The 17948-nt window shown below is 36.4% G+C and overlaps 1 protein-coding gene across 4 annotated transcripts in view; it reads left to right on the top strand.

Annotated features, from left to right (window-relative positions):
* The window catches only part of pan (transcription factor pangolin), an 826450-nt gene that overhangs the window by 662516 nt on the left and 145986 nt on the right, over positions 1–17948 (top strand). For all 4 annotated transcript variants that reach the window (XM_017628344.1, XM_017628276.1, XM_017628130.1 and 1 more), the window contains one exon: positions 7127–7196. In XM_017628344.1, coding sequence (XP_017483833.1) covers positions 7127–7196 — 70 coding nt within the window. The remainder of the gene's footprint in view (positions 1–7126; positions 7197–17948) is intronic.

Genomic DNA, 17948 nt, shown 5'->3' with positions numbered 1-17948 from the left:
ACAGTCAACAGGACTATCAAAGAAACTATCAAGTTTATGTACGCAAGATTTAACCCTGCTCCATCCGTACCTCAATCATGAAGGGCCATGCGTTTATTGTTGAAAACGAAAAATTTTAAGTAAACAGTTTCTCCACTGGTCTGCCCTGGGCTTCAGTATTAAGTAGATCTGTCAAAATGAATAAGACAAAAAAAAGTCAACAGTAAAATAAAAAATATATAAAAAAAAATTTTAAAATTTAAAAAAATGCCAATTTAAATTGTATGTGTGGGAGAGTGAGTTCGCGTTTACGCGTGGCTTTATTCGCTATACTGGATTTAAGTTTTTACCGTATCGCTTTTGAAAGTGGAGGTCATGAATTTTCATTTGGGACGTTGCAGACCACAATAGAGGTCACGAGGTTCTGGCGGCCATATTTAATGTGCCATGTTGTTCGATATAAGCGCCACTCGATTGTAAAAGTAGACCTTTCAATTGACCACATATAGACATTTAATGGACTAAACCAATTTTGGCTTGTATGGGGTTTCCCGTTCACGAAGAATGCCTCACATGTATATGTACGTATGCATGCATATCTTTAGTATGATATACATATATACATTAGGGTTCTTTCAACTTCAAAAATTTATGGAAATACCTAAAAAAATCCATGAATATTCGAGCTCTTAATATTAATATTAAATGCCCGACCAAGGCGGACAAAGTTTTCCCGATTAAAATACATGTAAACTTAGATCTTTTTTCTTTAAATTCTATAGTTCAGAGGCATTTTATGGAATAATCTTGGTCAATGATTGGGTTTCTTCAGAATTTAGTGCTCTAAAAAGTGTCCATTGCGGCGTAACCCTAACTCCCACCAGCGAAGTAGTACATAATCGAATTTCGATTTATTTTTCGGTCATGGTATACCATTCCCGTAAATCACAGCCCTAGTTGGTTTCCCGTTAAGCTTAGATTCGATTTGATATTATGTATCAACTAGGAATGACGTAGGCTTGGCAACCAAGAAACATATGCTGAAATAATTCCACCTAATCGGGTTCCTTGCTGCTGCTACAGTAAGAGTAGAACTCCACACCAATCATTTTAGGCGATATGGCCAGTGTTGCCACAGACAAATGTTTTTCTAACCAAAATGTCCTACCATAACCAACCAAAACCTACCAAAATTCAATTCAATGATTCATAACATTTAGTAAAACTAAAACACACCTAGTGCAATAAAAACAAATTAACTGCAACAATTCATTTTAGTGTACAGACACTTATGCTGCATTTCCCCTAGGTATTAAATGGCAAAATTTTTAATGGCAAACTTGGGCATTAAAAAATATTCTCGGCATAAAATAGTCATTAAATTCATTTCCACATGGCATTTTTTAAATGCCTCCAATTTTTTGTAATTTCAATACCTAGTGGAAATTCGGCATTATACAAATCGTCACCTTAAATGAAAAAATACGTAACAACCATCATCGTTGAAACGCAAAAAGTCATAATTAATAAAAAATTCAAAATTCACTCTTTGAATTATATGATGGATTTCATCGAATTACAACTCCCCACATCATTTTATGAATTACGATGTTTTTTATGTATAATATGTATGTATTTATTTATTGAATCTTTCATTCGAACCTAACAATAAGTTTTCAAATCTTACAAACAACCAATTAATTTAAAATTTCTGCGGCAATGCTTAGAAATTTTGTATTTTTTTACATATATATTTATTGCAGTTGTTGCGGCTGTTGCGGCTGTCGGAATGGACAATATTCCGAGCAGCAGGATCGCTGGATAACGTGTTGGGCAGGCGGTCTGAAAGTACAAATTCCAAAGCTGCACTGCCTTTGCTTCTTTGTATTTAAGTAATTACAATCCGGTTGCTGTGTTCGGTCGGTAAGGACAGGTTTCCGAGCCGCACTGACACTGGTGTTGGGTAGTCGGTCTGAACGGACGAGTTCCAGAGCCGAAATTTATATATTGCGGATATCGAAATTTATTATATTGCGCATCACTTGATAATAGCGGAAAAATCCTTTCTTTTTAGTCTTGCATATCCCGGGCTAAGAAGATCTCTCGCTAGTAGATTTGGATGGTTCATTAACCATGCTGAGTAACTGGTGCTTAGCCCTCTTATGCCCTCATGCACCGTATTTACATTAAGAGCTTTGTGGATATTCGTATTTTTTATGTACCATGGTGCTCCGCATATGGCGCGTAAATTTTCGACTGCAGTATTTGAAGTCTATTCAAAATTAAATTGCACGCTGTGCCCCAAATCCCGATTCCGATTACGATGTTGTTACGTCTTTTTTGCATTTCAGGTGACGAAATGTATGTCTCTTTACACACACATACATATCGTCACTAGATACGAATAAAGATGCGAGCTCGAAAGTTGACCTCGAAAAAAGACGCGTAAAAACTTCGGCGAAGAAAGACTCTTAACATAGTTGACGGAGAAGAAAGACGTGTTGACCTCTTTGACGGCGAAGAAAACCGCATAAACTATGTTTCGCTGTTAACTATGTTTGCGAGTGTAACAGTATACGAATTTACTAAAGAGTTTTCGGGAACGATGTTGAAGTAATAGTCCTCGGCTAGGTATGAATCTAGGTTTACGCATTTTTCTTTGCCGAAGCTTTTCAAGTGTCTTTTTCATAATTTTTTCACGCGTCCTTTTTCGCCGTCAAAACAGCCGCGCATCTTTACTCGCGCTGCGACCTAAGAAGATCTATTGTGCTAAATCGTAACTGTAATCACTCCACCTTAGGCTATTTTAAAAGCTAGACACTTTGGACGGTGCCATGTTCCAAATTTTAGATGGAGGAGACAATCGTTCTCCAAGGTGTATCAGTATACGATTCATGCTTCGTGGGCAGGTACTCTGGGGTTTCCTTCACCAGTCCACAAAACTTACAGGCGATCTCTTCAGAAATACCCATTTTATTCAAATGGTACCATAACTTGCAGTGTGCTTTCAGTTAGCAATTAAGAGTTCTAAGTTCAAGGAGTCTTTCGGAGTTTCTCCTGGAAGGAGTTATGTATGTCTTTGATTGTCTTATTCCCTTTGACTTCCGCCAGTGGGCAGCAATCTGAGATTCTTTCCAGCTCCTAAGTAGCAATGAATCTTTTAGATGTACCGCAGAATGACTCGGGACCATGCAAGCGCATTTGGGCTCCACACTTTGCGAGACTAGGGATGAAACGATACCATGCAGGTATCAATACTTTTACTTGGAAGTATTATCGAAAAAAAGTATCGATGCCTGAAAAATATCGGACCTAAAGTATCGACACCTACTCGTACCGGTACTCATTGTGTATTAGGTTAAATTTATATTTTTTAATCACAAGTTAATGATCCTCTGGGAATCCTTAGCTCCGAATAATAAAATTTAATAATGTAAAAAAATAAATAAATAAATAATGATGAATGGTATTTACAGATACATATACATTGGAAAAGATTACAAGTTAACCTTATTTAAGAAAACATTTATTAATAAAATATTTCACCGGAAAAATTCTTCTTTTGTTGTACTTCCCAAGAATAGAAGTTTTTCCAAATGTTTGCCAGTCAAACGATTTCTTGACGTGGTTATTGTTGCTACTGCTTTCGAAAAGAATCGTTTGCAAGGAACAGATGTTGCAACTATGTATATGTGAATATAATCGTGCTTGTTTATACAACAAAGGAATGCAGTTTTCAGCTCCTCCCATTCTTCTAATGGGTTCGACTTCAGGGAGGATACTGGGCTGGATAAAAAAATAAACGTATTTTTTTTTTAACAGAAAAAAATTTGCAGGTCGCGCTAGTCGGTTTTTTATAAAAGCGCCGATGTTTTCAGTTTTTTTCTTTTCGTGACATGTTATAGCTAAAAATGTGGTTTTTACATGTAATTACTCAGATATTATTGGGGAATATTCCCTTTCGAAAAGAGACTGCTCTATTAAAACGTTGATACTGAACGTATTAAGCATTGCCATGGGTTCAAACTCGTTACCAGGGGATTTCTGGCTTCGCTCAAAATGGCGTTACCAAAATTGCAATGAATTTGAAAAAAATGGTTGGATTGGTTCGAAACTCGGAACTCGGGAATTTTTGGGGTCGTTGATTACGAATCTGAAGTCAATTTAAAATGCAAAATGGCGGATACTGAAAGTTTTAAGCACTGTCATGGGTTGAAACTTGTTACCAGTGGGTTTCTGTGTACGAGTCTGACGTCAGCAGATTTTCAAAATTCAAAATGGCGGATCGCAATTCAATCATTTTTTTGTCATTTAAAAAATCTGACATCAGATTTGTAATCACCGACCCCAGAAACCCCCTGGTAACGTGTTTTAACCCATGACAATGCTTCAAACTTTCATTTTCAACGTTTTAATTTTAGTAATTTTTAAGAAATTGATCGCCATGTTAGATCTGCCGTTTTGAATTTAAAAAAATTTACTTAAATTTGTAATCAGCGACCCCAAAAACTACCGAGTACCGAGTTTCGAACAAATCCACTAATTTTTTAAAAAATTGATCGCTATATTACTACCGCTATTTTGAGTTTTGAATAACTAACATCAGATGCGTAATCAGCTAATATTGACAATAACAAGGGTATACGTTTGTACTTAGAACTGAGGTACATGTTTGCGGTCGCCGTTATACGAACGCAACGGTAAAAAATTCGAGTAAACAAGGTTTCCAAAATATTTGGATATACATATTTTCTATTTTTTTGCAAATAGCTATTACCAACTCATTGTTATGGAACCTACCAAAAACCAATCTAGCCTACCAACCTATCAAATGGAAAAAAACCTAGCAGTTTTGGTGGGAAAGGCCCATGTGTGGCAACACTGGTTATGGATTTCAGCTCTCACGCCAACATATAAATCTTATCTATATACATAAATTTATGAAATTTTTTGCCGTGTAATAAAAATTTCTTAAGTTATAATTTGATCGCAGCTCAAAGTATGCGCGGCCTAGTCAACTGCATCCTCCGGACAATGCTTCCGAAGCCTTTTGCGGATTCTGCCAGACTTACAATCATGCAGAGGTGGTAAATGAACTTTACCACAGTGTCCACCCACCATTTTTACTTGAATACTTTTTTTATAAATACATGCATGTGTAAAATACATAAATTCATAATGTGGAAATAATAATAGCAATGCTTATGCAAAAAAATGGACTCAATAGATAGCGCTGCGATGCGATGGGTTCCTAAATATCCCCTTACGTCTGGTCTGATTTGGCCAAATTGAGGATGGGTTTAAGTAGGTATGCACACAAAAAGCGAAAAATTGTGTAAGTGCACCTCTGTCTCACGCTCTGATACACCCTAAATCACATCACGGGTGTATCAAGAAGAAGTGTTTTCCATTTAGGAGACAACACAAAATCTTGATCAAAGACCTAGAGAGAACAAACCAGTATTTTTCTTCTGCGGCAGTCAGGCAGCCCTTAAAGCTTTACACTCACACGTAGACAACGAAAATTCCATTACTGAATACCATAGATCTATGATCGAGATAGCCCAGGTTTATGGAATCAAATTAATATATGTCCTCACACTCCTGGATATAAGACAATTTGTAAAGGTGGCGAATTAGCAAGGAAAGATTCGACCACATTCTTCAACCTGTGAAACAGCGAGGATTCTTGGCCCTCCTATAACAGAAAACACACATATGTGCTCTCCAGTTTCCTTATAAGGACTTTTATTGGCTTACATGGCAAAAGACTGGAGGTTGACGCATCTGACCAATGTTGTCGTTGCAAGTTCAAAGGAGAAGAATACTCTCGATTAGAAAAGATCTCACAGGTAGAAAAGGGAGCATGGTTAAAGCTCATGATATCGAAAGGAATTAGTATTCCATATTATATCTAGCTCTACTATTCTTGGCCTATGTGTGGGGAAGGTTCTGCTCTTTAGTTGCTTCAACCTGGATTGAAAATCCTTCTTTACCCATTTTGAACGGTAGTTTTGCATTGGCCAACGCAAAAGATCTTACCAGGCTCCGCGAAGCAGGATGGCATGGGCTAGTAGTTGAATAAAGTGCTGAAATCCTGAAAAGTGGTGTACGCCTGAAAAGCGTTTTGTGGAGTTCTACTCTAAGGACTTGAGATGATGTTGATCCTCATCGAGGGATACGTCTTGCTTGGCTAAAATATCTCTTTAGGCCGCCTCCAATCTGCCCGTGACCAGAAGTATTTAGCCACCTTGCTGGCCGGACGCTCATCTTACCAACAGCAGGCCATACATATGTGACCAACGGAGCCCCCACACCCTCTTTACTCGGCGACAACTCCTCAAAAGTGCCCTGAGTCTGTAGTTTCACGCGATATCGTTTAAAGTAATTTTTTATAAAATTTTCTCTTGACATTTCAACCATGAATGGGATTATGGGGGCGGGCCAAGGTGGTTGGTATTCAGCTTCGGTTGCTTACTTTCGACGATTGCATTAAAAAATATTCCTTTAAATGTATGTAAAATAGCATGTTTGTAGTCATAAATTATTTTCACTTTAAAATAAATAAAAATCTTGCTAGAGCGCCTACTAACACACACACACTCATTTCACATTTAGTTAGACACACACACACTTATTTCACATTTACATATCGTACTTTAAAGTACAAAACCGTGTATCGTCATTCTGCAAAACCGCGTAACTGACATTTGCTGCCAAAAATTGGATTTGCTCACTCAAACTCTTGGCTCAACCTTATCCATTCGTCCTGAAATATACCAGCCAGAAATGCGATTAAAAAAAAGAGAACCATTTTGAAATATGAGTGTTTTTACTCCCTAGAAAATAATTTATGCAACCTCACATATGCGGTTTTGTATTTTGTTGATACGCGGTTTTGTACTTTAAACGACGATATGTATGTATGTATATATGTATTGTACTAAAGTAGTAGTAATTGTATCTATTAAAATAGAAAAAATAAAACTTTATTTTGAAATACTTTTAGTTCTTACTCTATTGAATACTTGATTGTCATTAAATATGTGTGTCCGTGCATTTTATGATACATATGACATACAATTTTGCCTCTATGTACATTTTACTTAATTTCTTTTTTACTTTCAACTACTTGATTTATGTCTAGGTAATAATATGAAAAAGTGCCGTGCCCGCTTTGGCTTAGATCAGCAGAACCAATGGTGCAAACCCTGCAGGTATGTATTCGGGATACCTATCATTTTTATACAAAGATATGAGAATAATACATATATATACGTTAATTTCATTCTTTATATACATAATTGAGTGCTTGAAACTAGATATTGGACATATATTTCTGGTCAGTTTAAAACTGGACACAAAATTTTGATCATATGTATATGTCTATGCTGAACATGATTCGTTCAGTCCACAGCTGGGCCTTGGTTTTAGACCATTTAAACACTGTACTCAACTTTTTAAGAGTTTAATAAATCGATATTATTTTTTATCATGAATATTTCTATATGGAACGCAAACGGATTTTCAAAGCATTTTCTTTAATATAGATATACTTCTTTTATCTGAGACCCACTTCAATGATAAGAGGCACTTTTAAGTCCCAGACTATTAATTCTATCACAAATTACATCCAGACAATAAAGCGCATACCGGTTCTGGGATTTTAATACGAAGGGCAAAATGCACCAGAAAACAAAAAGTTGTGCCCCAAAAAAGCTCTCTAGGCTACAAATATTATTGTCGAATGTTTAAAAAGGCCTTTAACCATCTCCGCAATACCTACATGTACACACACAGTCAAGACTAAAGATTAAGAAAAATTTTATAAAACTCTTGGAAACAGAGTTTTAGCTGGAGGCGACTTTAATGCTAAACATATTTACATACTAATACATAATTCCCAAAGGAAGCCAGCTATACTTTGCTTTAAGCAAATTTGAGTTACTCTCGCTTTCCTCCGGAGCGCCCACTTACTGCAGAAATAAAATCCCGGATCTAATTGATTTTTCAATATATAAAGGCATATCACCTAGTACGATGTCATGCAAGTCAAGTTAATAATAGAACGTAGCTAAAAATAGAAACAACCAAAACAACGACATGATCAAATCTAGAAAGCAGGAAATTAGTTGCCCTTGATTGCCGTTGGGTTGCCAAAATAAAAAAAAGTGGAAAAGCAACAGTTTACATGGTGGACTTGGCTCAGGGGGTAAAACCACCAGCTTAGAATCACGAAGTTGCTGGTTCAAGTCCCAGTTAACTCGATGAAGAAGTCTGATGAGGAGATGTCATGGTCTCCGAAATAGCAGCAATGATTTCTACCAAATGTAAATATCGTTGCTTTTCCCCAAAAATTTTCATTAAAAACGGCCTCAAGCTCAATAAAATGTTTCAATGTATTTCATGGATACTAAAAATTTCAAAACTCGAAATCTCTGCGAAAAAAATACACACTTGAGCAAACCTAACGGCATTTAAAAGAGTGCATCTTGTACTTTCATATCCTCTGTATTGATTTTTTTTTTTAAATAGCGATACCTCAAAAATCTGACGTGATAGAGCAATTCTACTATTTTATTCTGATTCCGATTCAGCACTCCAAAATCCTTCGGAAATATATGTTAGATTAGATTTAGAGGAGAGAGCAGGGCGACCGAAGCGATCTATTGTTAGAAACCTCTATTCGAGTAAAGGTCTTCTTTGATCCGCGTATTGCTAAGAAACCTCGCGACGTCCTTTGGCTGAATGCCATGTAGATCGTGTGCTTCTAGGTATGGCTGGTGAGCGTTGGAAGCGAAGTCTGGTGAAGGTCTCACAGTGGCACATAGTGTGCTCTGCTCCTTCGTGTTCTTTTCTGCAACAACTTACACTGATCAGAGTTAACAACTCCTATGTTTGACAAGTGCTTCCTTGCCCTACAGTGGCCAGTATGAAAATCTGTAACAATTCTTACTTCATGCCTACTCCAGAATGAAGAACTAAGCCTACGTATTTGTCCAGTAATGTTCCACTCCGTTTTTCATGCATATATAGTATCTTCGCCTAACGGAGCTCCATGACAGGTCAGTAAAGGGTACTGGGCTCGTGAATCCCTCGGCAGCCCCACAGGAATTATGTATTAGTATGTAAATATGTTTAGCATTAAAGTCGCCTCCAGCTAAAAATCTGTTTCCAAGAGTTTTATGGGTACCGGGACACATATATTCCCGCCAGAAAAGGAGCAGGGTATACCCGGTCCCTGCAGGCGATATAAGTATTAAAAGGTGAAGGCAGTCTCACAGCAGCTTTGAGGTGTTTGTTGGTTGCCTCACTTTCCAGATACTGCCTCAGGCATAGTTCAATGGCTAGGACCTCGGCCTAAAGAAATATGTAGTTACCTTGCCCAATGCTGGTGAAAAGGAGCCGTCTGGGTTGTATGCCGTAAACTCCTGCACCGACGCCGTGGTCAGTCTTAGAGCCATCAGTATACCAGAGGTCGTTCTTTGTCCTAGTTGTTCCTGTCGGGGAAAAATACCTTGAAGTATTGTGTAAAGTTAAACCTCGGAAGACGCAGGTCCACAAATCTAAGGTGCAGCCCATCTTCTTGTCCTCCACATTGTCCCCTGAGATCAGCCTTGCTGTAAACTGTAGAGCCTATTCCTTGTTGCCCACTTAGGCCAACCGTTGTAGCTTACTGAGCCTGGAGCTACGTGGAATTCACTTCCGCGTTCTTATACCATACGGATGCGGAAAAAGTTAAAATGGATTTGGAGATGGCATCATACATCCACCTTGCCAGTACATAGGGTTTCTGTTGACCGTTGTTGGCGTGTGTTATTAAATAATTTGAGTTTACATAAAGGCTTATTGTACGACATTACTAGCTCATACGTAAGATTAAAGTTGTTTTTAGTTATTTAGGGGAATATTCGAAAAATCCGTAGATAAATTCAATTGGTTTTGATGTTTTTTGTAGAATGAAACTATAAGAACTTTATTCAAATATAGTTTTATAGTACTACCTCAGAATATCCATAGATGAGCTCAATTGGTTTAGATTTCCTAATTAAGCTATGCGAATTTAAATTTAGTTTAATTTTTTTGTAAAAAAAAATCCGCCAATGACTTCTAGTTTTTAAATCCGGAGTAGCTATTTCCTTGTAGTCATATCAGTCGCGCTGGTTTAAACCAGTGCTGCCGCTGTCACTTGAATTGAAGTTTTTCACGTCACTTTGGGCGCTTGCACTTTGTCACTTCATTTACTTCACTTTCCACAAATTAGATTTATCTCCAAAATCTGGTGATGACCTTGTTGTTGTGGATCAATTATCGATTTATATTTTAGTGTTAATATCACCAGTGAACTGTAATTTTTCATTGTCTTTCCTCAACGTTTGAAATATTTCAACACTAAACTTGCATAGAAACACAATAAATTATAAATTAATAAAGGTTAAAGATTACTATAACTGTGATAATAAAAAAGTCGATTAACCAATTAGCTGATAAATAACTTTATCGAAAAACCTCACACCCCCAATTGTGCTTGAAAGTCGTCACTTCGGTAATCACTTTACTTTTCCTTTCAAGTCACTCCGAAACACTTTACTTTTAGTGTGTTTTCACTTCGCTCGAAAATTAGCAGCACTGGTTGAAACCTTCCCGTGCGCCCTCTATCTTCCTAACGCATGCGAAAGCTTATACTTTTGTACCGATCAACCCGTTGCGAATGGAGGACGCATCGCTGCTCTATTGAATCGTGACCCCTTGCGAGTAATTAACTTGTTTTTTAATGTATGAAATCTCATTGTATAGTGCGACACCTGTCATGACGTCAATCTCATCTATACATATAATAAAATTGTAACAGGTCGATGTCTGTACATTATAGATATTAAAGAAAAATTAATGTGGGGGGTCTTTATTAGAACACCAGAAGCCAAATCAACCATTTTTAGAATTTTTGTCTGTCTGTCTGTATGTTTGTTCGCGCATCACTCGAAAACGAATACATGGTTTTGAATGCAGTTTTCACCGATGTATTGCTAGAGGTCTAACTTAAAATATGAAAAGAAGAAAATTAGAGAGTTGCCACCTGTTTGAAAATTGTAGTTGAAGTAAATTGATATGAAAAAATTAATTTTGCAATATTTGGCGTCAACAGAAGGAGGCTGAAGAAGGATTACAGCCAAAAATAATTTTTTAGAGTTGCCACCTGTTTGAAAATTTATATTTAATTTAATTTATAAGATCAATTTAATATTGCAATATGGGGTTTAGAAAATTTTATTGCCGAAAATATTTTTAGGGAGGGCTGCCACATGAATGAAATGAAATCTATATCCACATCTATACATATAATAAAATTGTAGCAGGTCGATGTCTGTACCTTATAGATATTAAAGAAAAATTAATATGGTGGGTTTTTATTAAAGGTACAGAAGCCAAATAAACAATTTTTAGAATTTTTGAATCTCTGTCTGTCTGTATATTTGTACGCGCATCAGGTGAAAACTTGGAATTGAATGCAGTTTTCACCGATGTATCGCTAGAGATCTAGCTTCCAATATAGAAGAAAAAATTAGTTGCCACCTGTGTTTAAAATTTCAATTTAGGTCAATTGATACGGTAAAGTGAATACTGTAATATGGCTGTCAAAAGAAAGAAATTTACAAAGGCTTACAGCTGAAAATATTTTTGTGGATGGTTGCCACCTATTTGAAAACTTTAATTCAGTTAAATTTATAATATAAACTAAGTATTGCCATATGTGTATCAAGCGAGAGTATTTGAGAATAATAAAATTGCAACAGGTCGATATCTGTACATAATAGATGTTAAAAAAAATTAATAGGGGGTTTATTAGATCAACAGAAGCCAAATATAAAATTTTGGTATGTTTGTCTGTATGTTTGTAAGCGCATCACGCAAAAGCTAATGTATGGAGTTAAATGCAGTTTTCACCGATGTACATATTGCTAGAGCTCTAATTGAAAATATAGGATCCATTTTTTTTGTTTTAGTTTTGTTTATTAACTTTTTCCAGTGCGTCGTTCTTTATATTTAGAGTTAGCAACGGACCGTTCTCAAAATTTCGCCTTGATATAACCACAAACTTAATTTTTTTTTATTTCTGTGTGGAAGGTTTTTCGCTAAAAAAAATTTAAACTTTTCGTTGTTGCTGCCAAAAAATTAAGAAATCTGAGACGTCACGTTTTACAATTTCATACAGTTCTCTTTACAATGTATTTCACTAAACTACTAAACGGCTGCATCGACTTGGTTCATATTTGGCAACACCTTGAAAATAAATATGCTGACCAAAAATTTACTCGGTATGTAGCTCGGGTTATTCCTAAAATTCTTATACAGACTAAAACGTAAAAAACCAATATATCTCTAAAACCAATTACGCTGGGGAACTGAAACTTAGCACTGATGCATATATTACAAATGCATTGGGAAAGGGGGCGTGGCTCTTTCCTTCCATACGAACTGAACTCTTCTCATATAGCTTATCTCTGGAACTGCTTACGCTAACGTCCTGAAATTCTACACAGCTACATATGTTATCAATATCGTAGTTATGGCGAAAAGTGGTAATTATTGGAAAGGCTGGATCGATATACATTTACGTAAACGCGCAAGTATCATTCGATTGGGAACCATTTTCTCCGGATTTAGAAATCTAGGAGAAAATGGTTCCCAATCGAATGATACTTGCGCGTTTACGTAAATGTATATCGAACCAGCCTTTCCAATAATTACCACTTTTCGCCATAACTACGATATTGATAACATATGTAGCTGTGTAGAATTTCAGGACGTTAGCGTAAGCAGTTCCAGAGATAAGCTATATGAGAAGAGTTCAGTTCGTATGGAAGGAAAGAGCCACGCCCCCTTTCCCAATGCATTTGTAATATATGCATCAGTGCTAAGTTTCAGTTCCCCAGCGTAATTGGTTTTAGAGATATATTGGTTTTTTACGTTTTAGTCTGTATAAGAATTTTAGGAATAACCCGAGCTACATACCGAGTAAATTTTTGGTCAGCATATTTATTTTCAAGGTGTTGCCAAATATGAACCAAGTCGATGCAGCCGTTTAGTAGTTTAGTGAAATACATTGTAAAGAGAACTGTATGAAATTGTAAAACGTGACGTCTCAGATTTCTTAATTTTTTGGCAGCAACAACGAAAAGTTTAAATTTTTTTTAGCGAAAAACCTTCCACACAGAAATAAAAAAAAATTAAGTTTGTGGTTATATCAAGGCGAAATTTTGAGAACGGTCCGTTGCTAACTCTAAATATAAAGAACGACGCACTGGAAAAAGTTAATAAACAAAACTAAAACAAAAAAAATGGATCCTATATTTTCAATTAGAGCTCTAGCAATATGTACATCGGTGAAAACTGCATTTAACTCCATACATTAGCTTTTGCGTGATGCGCTTACAAACATACAGACAAACATACCAAAATTTTATATTTGGCTTCTGTTGATCTAATAAACCCCCTATTAATTTTTTTTAACATCTATTATGTACAGATATCGACCTGTTGCAATTTTATTATTCTCAAATACTCTCGCTTGATACACATATGGCAATACTTAGTTTATATTATAAATTTAACTGAATTAAAGTTTTCAAATAGGTGGCAACCATCCACAAAAATATTTTCAGCTGTAAGCCTTTGTAAATTTCTTTCTTTTGACAGCCATATTACAGTATTCACTTTACCGTATCAATTGACCTAAATTGAAATTTTAAACACAGGTGGCAACTAATTTTTTCTTCTATATTGGAAGCTAGATCTCTAGCGATACATCGGTGAAAACTGCATTCAATTCCAAGTTTTCACCTGATGCGCGTACAAATATACAGACAGACAGAGATTCAAAAATTCTAAAAATTGTTTATTTGGCTTCTGTACCTTTAATAAAAACCCACCATATTAATTTTTCTTTAATATCTATAAGGTACAGACATCGACCTGCTACAATTTTATTATATGTATAGATGTGGATATAGATTTCATTTCATTCATGTGGCAGCCCTCCCTAAAAATATTTTCGGCAATAAAATTTTCTAAACCCCATATTGCAATATTAAATTGATCTTATAAATTAAATTAAATATAAATTTTCAAACAGGTGGCAACTCTAAAAAATTATTTTTGGCTGTAATCCTTCTTCAGCCTCCTTCTGTTGACGCCAAATATTGCAAAATTAATTTTTTCATATCAATTTACTTCAACTACAATTTTCAAACAGGTGGCAACTCTCTAATTTTCTTCTTTTCATATTTTAAGTTAGACCTCTAGCAATACATCGGTGAAAACTGCATTCAAAACCATGTATTCGTTTTCGAGTGATGCGCGAACAAACATACAGACAGACAGACAAAAATTCTAAAAATGGTTGATTTGGCTTCTGGTGTTCTAATAAAGACCCCCCACATTAATTTTTCTTTAATATCTATAATGTACAGACATCGACCTGTTACAATTTTATTATATGTATAGATGAGATTGACGTCATGACAGGTGTCGCACTATACAATGAGATTTCATACATTAAAAAACAAGTTAATTACTCGCAAGGGGTCACGATTCAATAGAGCAGCGATGCGTCCTCCATTCGCAACGGGTTGATCGGTACAAAAGTATAAGCTTTCGCATGCGTTAGGAAGATAGAGGGCGCACGGGAAGGTTTCAACCAGTGCTGCTAATTTTCGAGCGAAGTGAAAACACACTAAAAGTAAAATGTTTCGGAGTGACTTGAAAGGAAAAGTAAAGTGATTACCGAAGTGACGACTTTCAAGCACAATTGGGGGTGTGAGGTTTTTCGATAAAGTTATTTATCAGCTAATTGGTTAATCGACTTTTTTATTATCACAGTTATAGTAATCTTTAACCTTTATTAATTTATAATTTATTGTGTTTCTATGCAAGTTTAGTGTTGAAATATTTCAAACGTTGAGGAAAGACAATGAAAAATTACAGTTCACTGGTGATATTAACACTAAAATATAAATCGATAATTGATCCACAACAACAAGGTCATCACCAGATTTTGGAGATAAATCTAATTTGTGGAAAGTGAAGTAAATGAAGTGACAAAGTGCAAGCGCCCAAAGTGACGTGAAAAACTTCAATTCAAGTGACAGCGGCAGCACTGGTTTAAACCAGCGCGACTGATATGACTACAAGGAAATAGCTACTCCGGATTTAAAAACTAGAAGTCATTGGCGGATTTTTTTTTACAAAAAAATTAAACTAAATTTAAATTCGCATAGCTTAATTAGGAAATCTAAACCAATTGAGCTCATCTATGGATATTCTGAGGTAGTACTATAAAACTATATTTGAATAAAGTTCTTATAGTTTCATTCTACAAAAAACATCAAAACCAATTGAATTTATCTAAGGATTTTTCGAATATTCCCCTAAATAACTAAAAACAACTTTAATCTTACGTATGAGCTAGTAATGTCGTACAATAAGCCTTTATGTAAACTCAAATTATTTAATAACACACGCCAACAACGGTCAACAGAAACCCTATGTACTGGCAAGGTGGATGTATGATGCCATCTCCAAATCCATTTTAACTTTTTCCGCATCCGTATGGTATAAGAACGCGGAAGTGAATTCGCACGTAGCTCCAGGCTCAGTAAGCTACAACGGTTGGCCTAAGTGGGCAACAAGGAATAGGCTCTACAGTTTACAGCAAGGCTGATCTCAGGGGACAATGTGGAGGACAAGAAGATGGGCTGCACCTTAGATTTGTGGACCTGCGTCTTCCGAGGTTTAACTTTACACAATACTTCAAGGTATTTTTCCCCGACAGGAACAACTAGGACAAAGAATGACCTCTGGTATACTGATGGCTCTAAGACTGACCACGGCGTCGGTGCAGGAGTTTACGGCATACAACCCAGACGGCTCCTTTTCACCAGCATTGGCCGAGGTCCTAGCCATTGAACTATGCCTGAGGCAGTATCTGGAAAGTGAGGCAACCAACAAACACCTCAAAGCTGCTGTGAGACTGCCTTCACCTTTTAATACTTATATCGCCTGCAGGGACCGGGTATACCCTGCTCCTTTTCTGGCGGGAATATATGTGTCCCGGTACCCATAAAACTCTTGGAAACAGATTTTTAGCTGGAGGCGACTTTAATGCTAAACATATTTACATACTAATACATAATTCCTGTGGGGCTGCCGAGGGATTCACGAGCCCAGTACCCTTTACTGACCTGTCATGGAGCTCCGTTAGGCGAAGATACTATATATGCATGAAAAACGGAGTGGAACATTACTGGACAAATACGTAGGCTTAGTTCTTCATTCTGGAGTAGGCATGAAGTAAGAATTGTTACAGATTTTCATACTGGCCACTGTAGGGCAAGGAAGCACTTGTCAAACATAGGAGTTGTTAACTCTGATCAGTGTAAGTTGTTGCAGAAAAGAACACGAAGGAGCAGAGCACACTATGTGCCACTGTGAGACCTTCACCAGACTTCGCTTCCAACGCTCACCAGCCATACCTAGAAGCACACGATCTACATGGCATTCAGCCAAAGGACGTCGCGAGGTTTCTTAGCAATACGCGGATCAAAGAAGACCTTTACTCGAATAGAGGTTTCTAACAATAGATCGCTTCGGTCGCCCTGCTCTCTCCTCTAAATCTAATCTAACATATATTTCCGAAGGATTTTGGAGTGCTGAATCGAATCAGAATAAAATAGTAGAATTGCTCTATCACGTCAGATTTTTGAGGTATCGCTATTTAAAAAAAAAAATCAATACAGAGGATATGAAAGTACAAGATGCACTCTTTTAAATGCCGTTAGGTTTGCTCAAGTGTGTATTTTTTTCGCAGAGATTTCGAGTTTTGAAATTTTTAGTATCCATGAAATACATTGAAACATTTTATTGAGCTTGAGGCCGTTTTTAATGAAAATTTTTGGGGAAAAGCAACGATATTTACATTTGGTAGAAATCATTGCTGCTATTTCGGAGACCATGACATCTCCTCATCAGACTTCTTCATCGAGTTAACTGGGACTTGAACCAGCAACTTCGTGATTCTAAGCTGGTGGTTTTACCCCCTGAGCCAAGTCCACCATGTAAACTGTTGCTTTTCCACTTTTTTTTATTTTGGCAACCCAACGGCAATCAAGGGCAACTAATTTCCTGCTTTCTAGATTTGATCATGTCGTTGTTTTGGTTGTTTCTATTTTTAGCTACGTTCTATTATTAACTTGACTTGCATGACATCGTACTAGGTGATATGCCTTTATATATTGAAAAATCAATTAGATCCGGGATTTTATTTCTGCAGTAAGTGGGCGCTCCGGAGGAAAGCGAGAGTAACTCAAATTTGCTTAAAGCAAAGTATAGCTGGCTTCCTTTGGGAATTATGTATTAGTATGTAAATATGTTTAGCATTAAAGTCGCCTCCAGCTAAAACTCTGTTTCCAAGAGTTTTATAAAATTTTTCTTAATCTTTAGTCTTGACTGTGTGTGTACATGTAGGTATTGCGGAGATGGTTAAAGGCCTTTTTAAACATTCGACAATAATATTTGTAGCCTAGAGAGCTTTTTTGGGGCACAACTTTTTGTTTTCTGGTGCATTTTTCCCTTCGTATTAAAATCCCAGAACCGGTATGCGCTTTATTGTCTGGATGTAATTTGTGATAGAATTAATAGTCTGGGACTTAAAAGTGCCTCTTATCATTGAAGTGGGTCTCAGATAAAAGAAGTATATCTATATTAAAGAAAATGCTTTGAAAATCCGTTTGCGTTCCATATCGAAATATTCATGATAAAAAATAATATCGATTTATTAAACTCTTAAAAAGTTGAGTACAGTGTTTAAATGGTCTAAAACCAAGGCCCAGCTGTGGACTGAACGAATCATGTTCAGCATAGACATATACATATGATCAAAATTTTGTGTCCAGTTTTAAACTGACCAGAAA

Source organism: Rhagoletis zephyria, unplaced genomic scaffold (genome assembly GCF_001687245.7).
Source record: "Rhagoletis zephyria isolate East Lansing unplaced genomic scaffold, Rhagoletis_zephyria_1.1 Rzeph_scaffold_00004, whole genome shotgun sequence".
In the NCBI taxonomy this organism is placed as follows: Eukaryota; Metazoa; Arthropoda; class Insecta; order Diptera; family Tephritidae; genus Rhagoletis; species Rhagoletis zephyria.
This window is presented reverse-complemented; position numbering and strand designations above follow the sequence as displayed.